The 15,904-nt window shown below is 46.5% G+C and overlaps 1 protein-coding gene across 1 annotated transcript; it reads right to left on the bottom strand.

The window, feature by feature from the left end:
• Positions 1-9,521: 9,521 nt before the first annotated feature.
• LOC8029226 (vitamin K epoxide reductase complex subunit 1) lies at positions 9,522-11,761 on the bottom strand. Its single transcript, XM_002403843.5, has 3 exons — positions 11,431-11,761; positions 11,098-11,207; positions 9,522-11,003 (listed from the first exon to the last, which is right to left on the bottom strand). The coding sequence occupies exons 1-3, from the start codon at positions 11,616-11,618 to the stop codon at positions 10,786-10,788; spliced, it is 516 nt and encodes a 171-aa protein (XP_002403887.3). The 5' UTR covers positions 11,619-11,761; the 3' UTR covers positions 9,522-10,785.
• Between the last annotated feature and the right edge of the window lie 4,143 nt (positions 11,762-15,904).

The raw sequence follows: 15,904 nt of genomic DNA, 5'->3' as shown, positions 1-15,904 counted from the left end.
TTCACTTCTTCTGAAATAGCTGTCCGAGAGCATAGTACGGTAACTGTGGTGCCACGTAACAGCAGTTAAAGCTGAGTTAACCACGGTTAAGGGTGCCTGTGTAACAGGGGTATAAGTCGCCTAACCTGCCGGCTGAAGCTGAGGGAATAGAGGGCACTCCCAAAAAATACTTAGAAAAAAAAATAAAAGACCTTTACATATCTCGGTAACGCGAAACTAGAGCGCAGCTCTTGAAGAGGAGGAGGGGAGGGTGCTGGAGGGGAAGTATGCCCCTCCTCCTCTTCTTTTAAATTTAACGGGAAAATCCCCCAAAATTCAGCGGGAAAATTGCCCTGCTAAATTTAGCGGGAAAATTTCCCCGCTTACTTTAGCAGGGAAACGTCCCCTAATGCAACGCGCGCGGTTACGTTGACGCCGCTCAACCCGAAAACGGGCGGCTAAGAACTGAGCTCTAAAAACTCTTTTTGTACCTTCTATGCCAGAAAAGATAGTTTATCCCACCCGCGGTGGAAGAAGACGGCGGTGTCTGAACAAGGCCAGAAAGAGGGCCAAAATATCACTCGGGCTTCGCGCATCTCTCGGCAGGGGCACTAGGTTCAGGGCACTCGTGCAAGCGCGGTCACGCAGCAGGCGGCCTTGAAACGGAGGTATCCATTTTACCGAAGCTCATTTTAGCGAATCCCGTTTAATATAAAAACCCAGTTTTGAGAAAATGGCGATGTGCATCCTTTTAGCGAATCCGCTTTTATAGAAGCAAAAATGGTGACCGGCGCCGGTCTGCCAGTAAAAAAAAGGCAGGGGGGGGGGGGGGGGGGGCGGTATTGAGAGATGCCGCGAAGTGGCGTGCACGGGTGGCCAAGTGGGTTAACATATTTTTTTTTTGTAATAAGCTGCCGCAGACTGGCCGCGAAGCAGCGTAAACGGGTGGGTCGGGTAGGCTTACAGGCGCGATGAAATGTCCCTATAGTGTGCAATTCGCGTGAGGGGGTAGCAGGGGGGGGGGGGGGGGGGGGGGCAGGGGGGCTCGGCTTTCAAGGTTTAAGGCAAAGCGTTTATAAGACACTTTGCAGCAGCTGTCCATGGGCGCCGCCATAACCGACCTTCGATTTTCGTTTCCTTTTCTAACGTTTACTTCACTTCATTTTGACTACAGCAGGGCAGGTTACTGCTATTTTAGATTCTACTGTGTCCTTCTCCCAGCATTGGCCTTTGTGGAAGAGCGGCAACGCCCGCTTGACTGGCTCGGCGTCTGTGTGAGCCAAGAGGAGGACAACAATGGCGGCTGTAATCTGGCGCGTGTGCATAGCGTCTATATATGCCTCAGCCAATCCCGCGCTAGCCTTTCTTTAAAAAGGGCGTTCCCGCCTAACCCAAGCTTCGATAAAACGTGTTTGTTCTCCAAAACGCGTTTCGACGAAATGGCGCTCGATCAACGTCGGTGAGATCGCCTTGAGAACGTGCGCGAATAAGGGCGGTCCCCAAAGTCCCTTGTTCTGTTTTACACTTTACGGCGCTTGCCAGAAATGCGATCGAGCCTTCGACACACTTGTTCCATCATCATTCCATGGCGGGGCGGCGCCGTTCAGACAGATATCTATCTTACACCGTGATTTCTCCATTGTGGGCGGCTCGCACACGAAATGTCTAGTCGGACCCCAAAGGCATGGTGCCACATATTACAACTTGTCAACTTCCTGCATTTCTATCTCTGCAGACGTAAGAAGAGAAGGCAGCAACCTCAACATCTCATTTTTGCTCCTTTTAGGAACAATGGCAACATAACTAAGGAATGGCTGCCAGTGTATGCCTATGAGGATTTTTTTATAGAACTGCGAGTGGCAACCTCTATGTATGCGTGGAAGCAGCACCCGGCGAGCAGCACAATGTTCATTAGAGACTTGATGACACACAGCAGACAGAAGCGGTTGAAGATGAAGTATCGGACGCTGGTCAGGTACAGGACGCATATGTTGAATATGATGCACATTGCGAGTCCAGCAATTGCGCCGGTAGAGCTCTTCGTGAGAGCTGAAAAAGGAAGTAAATTTAAATGGCTAAGCTTTACGTGCAGAGCGCGACGCAGCACGAAAAAACGACGACCAGTATTATATACAAGGGGTTTTCGAGCGATATTCGGTAGTAAAAAAGATTGTATACATCATCCGATAAACTGAGTGCAATGAAACTTTTCCGCGAAGGTTTCCGTAGGTGGTGCATTTATCATACCGAAATTTTATGAACGTAGGTTTCAGGGGAAAAAAAAAAAAAAAAAAAAATTAAGCCAAAAAAATCGTGAGTTTTTTTCATGCACGCGGGAAAATATGATAAAACCGGCCTGATCGACGCTACACTCACATGGCACAGCCTAAAGCAAAAATCACCAACCAGACAGTTTTTACCGTCTCTCCCCGTACGCAGAAAAAAAAAAAAAAGACTTTTTTTCTTTTTGAAATTTACAATGACGAAATTTGAGTATGATTCGCCACCTAACGACACCAATTTAAAAAAAAAAAGTCATTGTACTCCGTTTGTTGGTTTATTTATACAAATTTTAGTACGCCCGAAAAGCGACCAGGAACACCTCGTATATTTTACAGCTGGAATGCTGTCGTATGTAGTACCATCAAGATAGGGTGGGATGTGTTTTATGTGCGATACCAATTGCTAAAGGCCGGCTCACACATTTGTGTTTGAGTGCGTTCGAGTGTGTTTGGTGCGTCCTTATAACCGTTTAACATACTGGCACACTGGCACTAATCTGCGCACATATAGTTTGAAAACTGTTTATGTATCGGCCCTTTACCGTGAGCTTAAAATAATTCCGACAACGTTATGCAAGCGACTGTTTCTCATAGATAGTAAATTTAATCTCGCAAACACTGTAAAGTACACTCACAAGAAGAAAGGGTGTGGAAAGGTGCATTCTTACACCCTTTGTCCCATATAATACACTCCCAAACTTCAATTCGACATACAGCGCCCTACAGTCGAACAGACGGCCCGAAATTTTAGGAGGGGCTTGATAGCCGCGTGGTTCAACTTATTAAAATAACTAATGTACGTTTTACTGAACACGAAAAAAATAATCCGGGTTTTCTTGGCCCTACTGTAAAAACTCGGTGTTTTTTTTATGCGGTCTTTGATACGTACTTTAGCTATTTAAAATGTTGTACCACACGGCTATCAAGCCCCTCGTAAATTTTCGGGCCCTCTGTTCGACTGTAGGGCACTGTACGTCGAATTGAAATTCTAGGGTATATTATATGGGACAAAGGGTGTAAGAATACACCTTTCGACACCCTTTTTTCTTGAGAGTGTAGAGAGAAAAAAGAGACCGGCTTTACACGTAACGTTACTGATTTCCCTTCCTGCTTTGAATTAAGACGCCTTCTAGATGCATCTTAGTTTGGCTCTATGTTATTTTATCAGGATGTACACGTTTCAAAAGCCAGAATCATCTTCCTTCGACAACCAAACATTTTGTAAGAACTATTTCGCGCCGCGCACGACCAATGCCCAAAACGTCCTTTCTTTCTCAGCGTTTTAGCGGCAAAGCTTGATTTCCGTCGCTGATCGCGGACTGAGATGCACTGGCTAAATTGCTCATCTACAGCTGAGAGGCAAGTCGCCCATTGAGGCAAACTATGTTCAGGCTGTAGAAGCATACACACATCGCAAGTAAAACGAGAAAAAAAAATTGATGTCGTGTTTGCGCTGTGTCGCACAGCGCGTACTAAAGCGACTGTCTGCTGCACATCCGCGCTAGCCGGCTGTCGGGGCTTGTTTCGTCACCTGATAGAAGCAGTAGGAAGTAAAAGAACAGTGCCAGCACGCTGTTGGGCAGATTCAGGATGGACTTCGGGCCGAGAATGTGTTCGACCATCCTGAAACCTCTACCGTGCCTGGAAATGGAAGATTCGTGTGATCTTCGGCGCTCCCCGCTAGAGGTGACGTCTTGATTTCGCAGTTCTTACGCACAATCCCAATTTACTCGATCTTACATTCTTAATTGGGAATGAAAGCTAATTAAGATCGACGCATTCTATCCGGTTTGCTGTAACGTTAGAGTGCCGATGGTATGCAGGGTTGTGTGATTTTAATTCGTAGATACTTTGAGAAAATAGAAGGTGAGTTTTATTTTTACCATGTATTTATTAGGCTGGGCGGACATTAGGTGAGGAAATAATCGTCACGGTAAGTTGACTAATTAACTAAAACCTCTTAATTAACTTTTTCGTGGTTGGGTTTAGGGGTCATGTTGGAACCTATCAGAGGTCAAACTAATTTAAAGAATTTGCGACCACGCAATGATTTTTTTTGGATATTAATAAATTTGATCAGGTGTATTCTTATGATTTGTACATTCATGTAACAGCCTTAACAGGCTAACAGTATGCTAAAAAAATTGCGTTTTTTTAGTCCGATTCCAAAAGTGCGTCGCAAGCCCTGCCCACAATGACGTATCTCGGCAGCGTTGCTTGGTGGCTGCGCCGACGACACAAGTGACGACGTTGCCTAAACTACGCAGACGAACTAAGGGAGCGGAAGAACGACATTCATGCTTTCGCATTCACAACTCATAAGAAGTGCTGAAGTGTCCTTGGTTTTTTTGTTTTTTTTTTGAGCGGGGTTCAAAAGTTAGTTTTGTGACGCTTCTTTCCTCTCCTCTCTGATCCGCACATTGTTAGAACCTCGGAATTCTCGAACCCCATTTTCTGCCAGGTGGAGCCAGCTACTATTTCTAACATGGTGGATTGGCAATCCTATAGATAAACCTGCGTGTGCACACTTTACACAAGCGTACTGCGACACGAGTTTGTCGCAACTTGCGCGCAACCTTCTGAAGTAGAAGCTTCTTTGTGGATTAATTTCGCAGACAAAAGCCCCGTTTCGTTTCGTCGAAACACGTTTCGTGGAAACACATTTCATGGACAACTTTTCATAGACACACGCTTCATTTACCCACGTTACGTTAACACCGTTGCGTTTCGTGGACAGATGCTCCTGCTTCGTCGACAACATATATATATTTTTACTAAGTGCGTAATGAAGTCTGGACGCCGCTAAAAGCTAGCGCGTGTTTCACTGAGGCGTGTTGGTTCACCCAAGCCTCTCCCCCTCTTTTTTCTCCCCTTCTCTCTCACTCACCCCCTCCTCTCTGTCCCCCGTAAACCAGGTGAGGCAGAACGTTTGTTGCGAAAACAACAGGGTGACAGTGTTGTTTTCGACAAAAAAGTCGCTTGGTGTGTCGATGAAACGAACGCGGGAAGCCTTTCGATGAAACGAACTGTCGATGAAACGTCGCAAGTCGATGAAATGCCATTCGACCAACTGACTGCCACCGGTCGTAGGGATCATCCCTGGCTGGCAATAGTCATGCGACTTAACTCGACACGAGCCTTGTGCATGGGGACGCTGGACCCGGGGCTTGGTTGTATGTTGTGAACTCGCGATCAATGCCCTAGAGAACATTCATTGAAATTGGGGCTCGTATCCAACCGCTGCAATGTCGGAAACAGTCGAGCTACAACAAATGACCGGAGCACAGCACGTGCCCTGTGAACCCCAGCACGCGGCTTTGATAGACATCCATTCTAATTTGTTCGCTTTTCTCATCGATTAATCCGCGCACCAACGCAGAAACTCTGAAAAGGACGCTGGTCAGAACACGATTGCAAGCCGAGCACCTGGCCAACGCTGCCCCTGTGGCAAACACGTGTGATAGCTGCCAAAGATACGCTTATGCGGTTGTTGCACTGGCTTGCATGCGTGGGCTCATGCATGGGATACCAATGGAGAAGCTGCATAGCCGCTTGGTGTGGCTGCCAGTTGAGGGGCTAAACGCTACTGTGAAAGCTATGGGCTGGGGTGTCGACCTATACTTTGTTTCACGTTAAGATTTCCGAAAAAATAAAAAAAAAAGAAGGCTAGAAGCTCGAGCTCTTTCTGTTTCTGACCGTGCCTCGCCTGGGCGAACACTCATCAGTGGGCACATGGAGGACCAGTCAAAGGTGCGCACTCACTCGCGCTTGTAGCCTTTGCGGTTAATCCATGTAAAGGTGAAACGAAGCACCCTCATAGTGTAATGACGGATGGGCTATACTCTGTTTCATACTTAGCGTGCAACGTTGTCAAAGCTACTGGCGCGAGCGTGGGGCTTGATCTCGTTGATTATTCGCACGCGGTCTCGCGCAAACAATACCATAGATGAAGCCACGCGCTCGCGCCAGTAGCTTTGACAGCGTATCACGCTAAGTATGAAACAGAGTATAGATAGTACATAGTTACTTTTGACTATAAGTGACTCAAGACAGGGACAGAAAGTAAGAGACACAAACCTAGGCGCTACTTTCAACTGACTGTTTATTGAAACAAAACATTTCTACACCCGGGCCTCTCAAGAAGGAATTAATATTCTTTGTCTGTTAAATGAACTGTTGGGACACTTATGCATCTGTCATTCCCTTGCATTTTGATGTTGAATGACTCGTTGAAAAAAAAAATATATATATATATGAAAAAAAAAGCAATAAAAAAACGATAATTTTTTTATGCATGGTTTGTTAGAAGGCTCTGGCAATAGACATTATATTGTACTAGAAGGAAAGATAGTACGTCCTGTTCTCGTCCTTTACGTTGCTTTCATTCATCCGAAATTATAACTTGCCCAAGGGGGGGATCGGTGGCCGAGTGGGTTAGCGCACACCGGCTCGGAGCACGTGGAGCGAAGGCTGGCGCTGCAGAACCCAGGGATCCTGGGCTCAATCCCCAATCCTGTCCGTTCTGGATGAGCGTCGTAAAGGCGCGCGGTCGTGTATCACTACTGCGTGGTGCACGTTAAAGACCCCAGGCTAGCGGTTGTACTGCACTGGCTAAATTGCTCGTCTACAGCTAGTCACTCGTCGCAACTTTGAAGTGGCAGACCAACTACGCGCTGTATCCACACAATCCCCAAATATCATTAACTCGCCAAACTCCACAACAAAGAAAAATTACAAAACGTTTGAAATATTTATCCCGTGAGAGTTAATTGAGCGCAGTCACAACTGTAAATTTGGCAGCTTTGTGGCGCGTTACCCGCGAACTACATATTCTGGAAGCTCATTCTCAACAAACACCATGGTCCAACTGAGCGCGGGACGTGCAGTCGCCGGTACTTACGAGGAACTAAATAGACCGGGACCTTCGTCATCGACGTACGGTGGCGGATCATCCCGCCAGAGATATCGGCTCATGTCTTCCTGCAGCTCGTACACGGATATTGTGAGCCCCAGGAGACAGCAGATGACGCCGGCGAGCCGAACCCGCCTCGCCATGCTCGCCATCGCGAGGGCGGGACTCCTTGACCTGCCCCAGTCGCTGCCCGAGTGCTTACCGTAGACCGTGGCGTGTGCCCGTTTTTTCTGCATCGGTTCCGAGTCCCGACTGGTGTTGTCCTTCGGAATGCACGTTTTCGCTCTGCACACGTGTCTCTCGGTATAGCCCGGTTGCGCTCGGTATCGTCGGTGCGCGCGAGCATACACGGAAAAATTCCACGCGTCTGCTGTATTTCCTCATGCATGTTTCCTTTTCTTTTTTTTTGCTTCTTTTTTACATTGGCAAAGAATAAATGCCCGAAAATTTATATTTTTAAGGATAGAAGCCCCGGCAAGAAAGCTCTCAGAATTCACGAGCCGATTGATACACAATGGCGCGGAGCAACCTACACCATAGAACCATGCAATTCTCTACTCCGTTTCATACCTGGCGTACATCGCTACACGTGTAAATGAGTCGCAAAACAAAGCCACGCACTCGCGACAAAAAAAAAGAAGAAAAAAAGTGTATGTTTATATAGTTGGAAGCTACAGGTATAGATGAGCAACCTAGCCAGTTCGGTACAACCGCTAGCCTGGGGTCTTTAAACGTGCACCACGTAGTAGGAATAAGCGACCGCAAGCCGGTGTGATGCTCATCCAAATCGAAATGGAACCTTTTTTTTCTCCTTCATCCTAGAAATGAAGATTGCGCGTGCACGACTTTGGTAGACGCTCAAAATGCGCGAGCACATGGGTACCCACAATTTTGGCTTCATTACCCGAAAAGTTGTCTCCAACTTTCAAGTATAGTCATGGACAATTGCAAGCATGGTGCCCCGACTGGTGCCCCATGCGCGCAAGCACGTGCAGCTTGCGGATGAACATAGCTTTGGCAAGTTTGCGACAGACTCATTGCCAACTTACCCAAGCATCAAGAAGCACGCAGGGAACGTAGTTACACGCGCTGCGCGTGCTGGCGTTGGCAGAAGCGTTTTTTTGTTTTTTTTTGAGCAATCATCGAAAACAAAGTGGCAGTTCGCACGTGCGTCCGCAAAAGCCTTTTTGTTACGATTTCTTTAAAATCGTTAATACAGGCAAGGCGAGCGAGCGCAGCCCGTGTAACTACATTCCCTGCATGCTCCTTGATGCTTGGGTAATTTAGCAGGCGGCGGCTAGTCGGCTTGCTCGCAATCGTCTATACATAGGCGGAACATAGGGCGGAAACGCTTTCTTTGCGTGAGGCCAGTAAATAAGCAACGCTTCAAAGTATAACGACACTTGCCCATCTTGGGGCTTAAAGTTATTGTTGCCAGTTATCTGAAATGACAGGAAACGCTTTTCCGTCCTGCACAAATGTTTAAACAGTTCGCGACAGGGCAAAGCAATATTATATGAGCTTCCTAACATCTAATTCCGAGGAAGTCGCACTTTTGAATCATGACGATCGGCAGTTGCGCCTGCTCTGTACTAAGCACCAAGATGGCGGCGACCACCTCAATATCGGGGTATAGTGTGCAGACACTCTAAATCAAATCTCATTTAGTGGCTTTAGTGTGGAGTTAGCAGGCAAGCCCACACGTCGCTAAAATGGGCATAGGCATTGCTAACAATGGTTCATATTTCCGCCGAGAAATGGGCAGAAATCGGCCGCTAGCGCAATACAGTGCGAGCATGCGGGGCTTATCAGGAAAATGCCCACCGGAATGGATACACGTCGAACGGAACGCGCGAAAAGAGCTGCCAGATCTTTCCTAACGCACGTACATAAGCCAATCACGTACTCAAGGTGACCGGAACCGGTTGATCAGATAGTGTACACGTCCCTCGAGGTTGAAAAAACGCACTCGCGGCGAGATGGCGAGGTCGAATGACCTTTGCGTATGGTAGCTACCTCTGCACTTTTTCAATATTATCAGCAGCACATTATAGCTCACTGCAATGATTCACTCGTTTTCGTCGCAAGTGCATCTGAACTCATTATTGACAATTACAAACTACTCCTGGAAAAAGCTAAGCTGAGCCAATACAAGTGTTCTAAACGCGCCATTAGGAGAAATAAATGGTGAAAAATTTACGCATTGAATGCAGTTATAGGGCAAGGTAAAGTTAGGGGGCCGGGGGGGGGGGGGGGGGGGGGTTGTACTAAGGGTACTAATACTTTTGCTGCTTAACGGGTTCCCTATAATCCGTAATGGTATTGTTTAACAAAGAAAGCAGTACAGAGCCATTTCATTCTTTTTTATTCATGTCATGTAACTGCAATGACACCAAACCCATTAAAGCTACCATTCTGATCTGGCATGCTGAGCACCAAATGAACATGGCAGTTCTTTCTGGACTGAAGTCAATAAAAATTCCCAAGAAGTTCATGAATGTGGTGTTTTATTTCTTAATTTCGGTTGCAGTGCAAACTGCCGCGAAAATATGTATGCAAGACTAGCATCTTGAATCCTAGGCCGTAACAAATCAGAAGGTGATTGCACAAAACACGAGTTTCTGTAAACGCCACCAGTGGAACAACCACTACTGGACAAATATAACATTTCGTTGCCTTTTCAATATATACAAATAAACAAAATATACTATGAATCATTTCTGTGCACAACATTGATAAACGTTGGTTATACACCTATATGCCCAGAAAATATACCAACTGTTTGAGACGAACGTAAACTAAACTGCACATAAAATATCTTGAGTTATCGATACCTGATTTACACTTGGTCGATGCAATAATGTGCAACCAACTCGCCCAAGCTGCTACGGTAGCATTCCACATTTCATTGGTGATGAGACATACATCTGAAAAAAGAAGCCACCTGAACATTGTTCGAGAATGACATATGCTACACTCAGGCATTTCAGACGTAACGAGAAGGATGATGAAAATAAACCCTGGAGAAGGGGAACAAGAGGGTCAAAGGACAAACACAAATCTCCAAACACAGCTAGGTTACTGGTGTGATTGTGTTTGGAGATTTGTGTTTGTCCTTTATCCCTCTTGTTCCCATTCTCCAGGGTTAATTTTCATCATTCTTGTCCAGCTCGCTTGCACCTTTGCATTTAATTGCATCATAATCATAACGAGAAGGTTCTTACAGTTGCACACAACGAGGTCACACAGCCTCCAAAAATGTGTCAAATTGCTGAAGCAGTGAGCAGAATTGACCACATCGCTACTTTCAACCTTTTTGTGTATATATAAGAAAAAAAAAATCTAGATAGGAAGTTGGCGAACATCCTAGTCGTTTAGCATACGGGTCTGGCTAGGAAGGGAATGCGAGCAACACCGTCGATTGGACCGAGACTGAAGTAGACTTGATGTTTGTTAACCCGATATCTCTCTCCGACTGCGACTTCCGACGATATTCAATGGGCTGTATACGCACGTGCCGTACAAGAAGAGACGCAAAATGTTATTACAAAAATAGTATCAGGAAGAATTCCTCGTGTTCCGGTCGGAAACGCGCTGACCTTGTACACGTCATTAGCTGCGTTTTGCCTTGGCCGGCGGCGCAGAATCGTGCTTGAGGCGCAGCACGCTGCATGTCAGCAGCAGGGCGTTGATCACATACATGGTGACGCACACGACGCAGAAATCGTGCAGGACAAAATACAGGATACACGCGAGATACACAGACCCAATGTTAGATATGACGCTGAGCACGAGATGTAATTTCGCCGGAGTTCTTCCGTCCAGTGCACCTAAAATGAACAAAACAAAAATAAATACATAGGCAAATTTTAGATATATTAATTTATATGTATATAAAACCAGAATGATGAACATGGCTTTTACCAAACACGAGGACGGAGAGGTAGAAGAGCACACCAAACACGCTGTTGGGTTGATTGTAAACGGAATCAGATCCAACGATGTGGCCCAATAACCCGAATCCTCTTCCATACCTGCGAGAAGGATTGAGTAGGATCATATTTTGAAAACGAGCCCCTCAAGTAAGCGAAGTTACTCCAAAATGCATGTTTTTGTTTAGAAGCTTCACGCGCGGCCGCATCACGGCCATTGGCGTCGCAGTGTTTTGCTTATTTTTTTATTTTTTTTCCCGGCGTACACGCCGTTATCACCGTCAGAGGATCGTCAATGGTACTTGAACCAACGAAACCTATTTACCTTGATGTAAACACCCTGGAACAGCTCATGTGCTGGTTGATATCGCACATCGCTTGGTAGCTTCTGTCGTGTTCTTTGCGCGTCTCCACACGATAAGCGTAGCCCGAAATGAGGATGCCCAACACACACAAGACGGCGTTCACCATCCTGATACGCTTTAACGTGGTGGAAGTGCTTGGAGTTGCCATTTTGAAGCCCTGTCGGATCTGTCAAAGGCGTAAGGTACAAATTGCACCGACACAACAAACGCGACGCATATTATGCGGCCCGAGGCGCTGCCCGACACAATCTCAAAGCAGCCCTAGCAATCTGCGTAGGACTGACACCACCATTATTGTAGCTCTCCTTCCGGAAGGGGGCGCCATAAGTTAGTTGGAAAATTAAAGCCAAAATTAGCGCCGCAGCGGCTGGCAGCGGCGACAAACTGTTTTTTTTTTTTTTCACTTATTTGTTTTTTATGTTTCCGATATTTTATTTCCAAGTAAATCACTCTTGAGTGCCCCAACACAAAATAAGACAGAGAAAAGTGTTAATGGGATTTTTCTTCTCCACATTCATTGCTTTTACAACCCGTGAGAGGTTGGGCTTGGGTTTTCGTATTGTCGGTTTCAGTCTCCACACGGGTGACGGAAACAATATTAATTTATTAAATCTGTTGATATTTATAAACTAAACTTCTTGGCTGTTCTTGCATTCCGGGTTTGCCTATCCATCCTTCTCGGGTAAGGTCAGGCGTCGACACGCATTAGCACTGAAAAGGGCAGCTAAGCCAATATTGGCTAAGCCCATCGATGGCTAAACCGGTCATATCCAGATGTCGCTATGTGGCCGAAAACATGTGGTTTAGGGGGAACGAATCAACTAATCCGGGTCCTTCGTTCGGTATTTCCTCTTACTGCAACTTGGAGCAAGGCCGCTCTTTAGCTTTCCCGTTAGCTAGCTGAATTTACATGCTGGTCCATAAGCGACGTAAATATTAAAAACGTGCGCAACGATGTGGTGAACGATTACATTTCTATACCTAGGATGTGCCACTTTCCGATGTGAGACTGCAGTTTTTTGTTTATGCTTTGATATCGATAACACTGCCGGATGCGGTGTCCTCTTATTTTGACGAACTTCAACCTAAGCGTTCTGTTAGGAACGAATATGCTCCAAATCAAATGAATTGTTTTGAGAATGCTATGTTATCAGAATGCTTCGTTATGCGAATGCTTCATTGTTCAAATGGTTCTTTTGAAGAGACGAAGATATACGCAGAAACGGGGTTGAACTGTAAAGTAAACAAGAACCAAATTATCTTTCTCAAGTTTCAAAGCGCTTCTGCGCACTAAAAAAGTTATTGTATCGAACCCGTTGATATATACTCGCAACGTGTTTAGCCCACAAAGCATGAACGCACACATCAGAATGAATCCTTAATCGATAGAGCATATATTTCGTGTAACGGATACTCCGAGTTACGCTGCGGTTGGTCACCGCTTCTGCTAGTGTTGGTGGCTCCAGGAGGCGTAGCCCAGGGTGCCGATAGCCAGCAGGATGAGGGACGCCCTCGGACCAGTGGACGCCTCACTAAAAATATTAAAAAAAACAAATAAAAATCGTTAAACTAAAAAAAAAAAAAAGCAAAAAAAAAAAAAAACACGTTAGACGCGGTTAGATCGAGCAGCATTCTGGTCTTCAATCCCGCCCTCTCTTTTCTGTAATCCACATTACCAGAACACTTTTTTTTTGTTTATTGCATAACGTTACTGGATCAACTCGGTTGCGGAAATCTCGCGGAGAAGCGACACCCTCTTCGCTATCTCAAGGCCGCCACCTGTCGTTCGAAGCGCCATCCTCACTTCAAGGCCTGTAGCAGCCCTCTCAAAATATGTGGCGCTCGGAACTTGGGGAAGGTAAAGCGACTTGATAAAACTCACACTTGACTTTTCTTACAAGCACCGCCATTTACTATTCTGAGAACGCGTAAGACAAATGCCACGAGCGAGTGCTCCAGCGCCCTTCGCTTCTAAGGGCCGCTCATTTCAGTGCATCGATTCCAAGGGCTGCATGAGGCATGTGCCTCCTGAAGTGGCGCAGTTGACGCTACCGAGGGCTTTACCAACGGCGAACTTTTGGAGGAGAGGGTGGTGCTGAGTGCGTGTAGGTAGCTCAGGGGGCCGTCGAATAAATGGGCTCCGCAAAGGAAAACAAATTCAGCTTCAAACAGCTTCCAAACAGGACTGCCTTTATTTTCTGTCAAGACAAAATTCACTATTTGCGGTGAAAAAAAAAAGACGTGGACGTTGGGCGCGCGCGTGTTTCCAATGGGCGCGTTCAGTAGCGGCCCCGGAGTCAAGGAGTCACCAGGGGGGTAAAGGTGGGTGAGGAGGAGTGGCAAATCCCGTGCGCCGACACCCGGGGTCCCGAGTGAAAGATCGCGAAAGAGAGCGACAGAACACTAGAGCAAGAAAGCAACGTTGCCAGCTGAAGGACGACAGTCGCAATGGTAAACGCGAAGACTGAAAACTCTCAGGAATATCAACAGTGATAATTTAACGTTGTAAACTAAATTCTGAGCTATTCTAACGCTTATAAAAAACAATATAGTCTTTACGCTGCATTAACTTCCCTTCTGTCGAAATCTCGGAAATCTGGCAGTTGCGCGGTTTCGTATTCATCAACCGCGCCCACCCGCGCCCACCGGCGAAGCCGGGTATCTGGTTTAGTTTAGCGTTGACGCGAGGCCGTACGTCTGTGCGCTATTCAAAAAGAAAGCTTCGAAAGGAACGCGAATATCTTTCCACCGGTAAGTTCATGGTTTGTTGAAGTTCATGACACTGCTCTGATGATATATTTGTGAAATCGAAGGCAGTTGGTAACCATGTGGGACCCCGAGGGTCTGCCTGCATGCTCCGCCGCTTGCGGCAGCCAGAATGTATGGGAAAATGGTGGACCTTTTCCTCTAGAGTTAGTATTAGGGGTGTCGCGAACCGGCCGCGGTTCGAGTTCGACCAGGTTCGACTTTTTCGAACTTTTAGTGGAAAGTTCGTCGAACCTTGTATTGAGGTTCGACTCGTGTGCGCATGCGCGACAGGCTGGCCAGTTGGCTTCGGATTGGATGGTAATGGCTAAGAGATGAAATAAGTGCAGCGCTGATCGGCTATTTCAGTCAATACAGTACTAAAATTTAAGTTATTAACTTCTTCAGTGAATAGAATTAGTTTCTTTTAATTGCAGTTGTCACACAATAAAATAACCTTTTGCATAAAAAAAGAAATTCTCCAAACCTAGACATGCTTGTATCAAGGTCTGGCCACACTGTCCACAAAGTCGAACCGGTCAAAACTGGTGAAAAGTTCGAAGGTTCGTCGAACCGGTTCGACCCAGTCGAACCCCGAAAGTTCGACCAAAAAATCTGGTGCGATAAAAGTTCGCGACACCCCTAGTTAGTATGTATGATCTCTATGGGAGTCACTGACTCCTTCCACTGGACGGCCAAAAGTCACTTCCGGTGCACTGATCTCAATGACAATTGCTGGATCGCGCTTGCCGCTCCCGCAAGTGAAGCCACCGGACGCAACCCCGCTGGGATACGATTTCCCGTTTTGCTAGCCTTTTGCTGCGGTTTTCCAGCGTGCTGTAGACACGTTTTCTACTCGTTCGTCGTCATTCGCCGAGGAAGTGTTTTGAGACTCTGTGTATTGTTGAGACTTGCCGTTGTGAACACGTGGAAAATGTCACGAAAGTGCAGTGTCGCAGGAAAAAGGCACAACGCGTCGAAAGGAAGGGCTGGCGGCGTGTTCAAAGCTTCCTTGGCACGTCGAAGTGCCGTGTCTCTGTGCCTTCGCGCGCTTGGATACCGACCAAGAACCGACGCCGTGTGAATGTGTTTAGCGAGTGCAATGTGCGTGAAGCCATATCAAAAGGTACAACTCGTCGAAAACGTGTCGCCGGTGTCGCGGCGTGATCAAAGCTTCCTTGGCACGCCGAGTGATGCATCTTTGTGCCTTCGCACGCTTGGATACCGGTCAAGAATTGACGCCGCGCCAAAGTTCTGAACGTGTGTCGCGCGTAGATGCCTTTAGATCATTTATATATATCGGCCACGGAGTTCTGGATCGTCCAGCTGTTCCGGTGAGTTGCTATCAATAAAAGGGGGAGATGTGTACGTGTTCTTATGTACTATATTAACCATGGCTATGTCCCAAATCTCCTCTAATAGATTCCGTGGGAGCACGAATAGGGCAACGTTGTGGAGCCAGGGGGGTTTTCGAAAGCAAAAGTACAAGACGGCGAGAATGAAAATCTTTGAAGCGCGGCCGATATGGTCGTGTGCAATCTGTTGACCAATTACAATTAGGCGAGCCGCGCTCAAACGTCAAGTGCAATTAAGTCGGTTGATAATAAGCCAGCACTGATCAGTGATGAGGAGCTGTTGTGCACGGTATTGTGTAAATCGTCTAAGGACGAAAAAAAGACGTACCTTCCC

The sequence above is a fragment of the Ixodes scapularis genome, unplaced genomic scaffold (assembly GCF_016920785.2).
Source record: "Ixodes scapularis isolate PalLabHiFi unplaced genomic scaffold, ASM1692078v2 PGA_scaffold1__304_contigs__length_218370807, whole genome shotgun sequence".
NCBI lineage: Eukaryota > Metazoa > Arthropoda > Arachnida > Ixodida > Ixodidae > Ixodes > Ixodes scapularis.
Note: the sequence above shows the minus strand (reverse complement) of the source record. Positions and strands in the feature narration are given on the sequence as shown.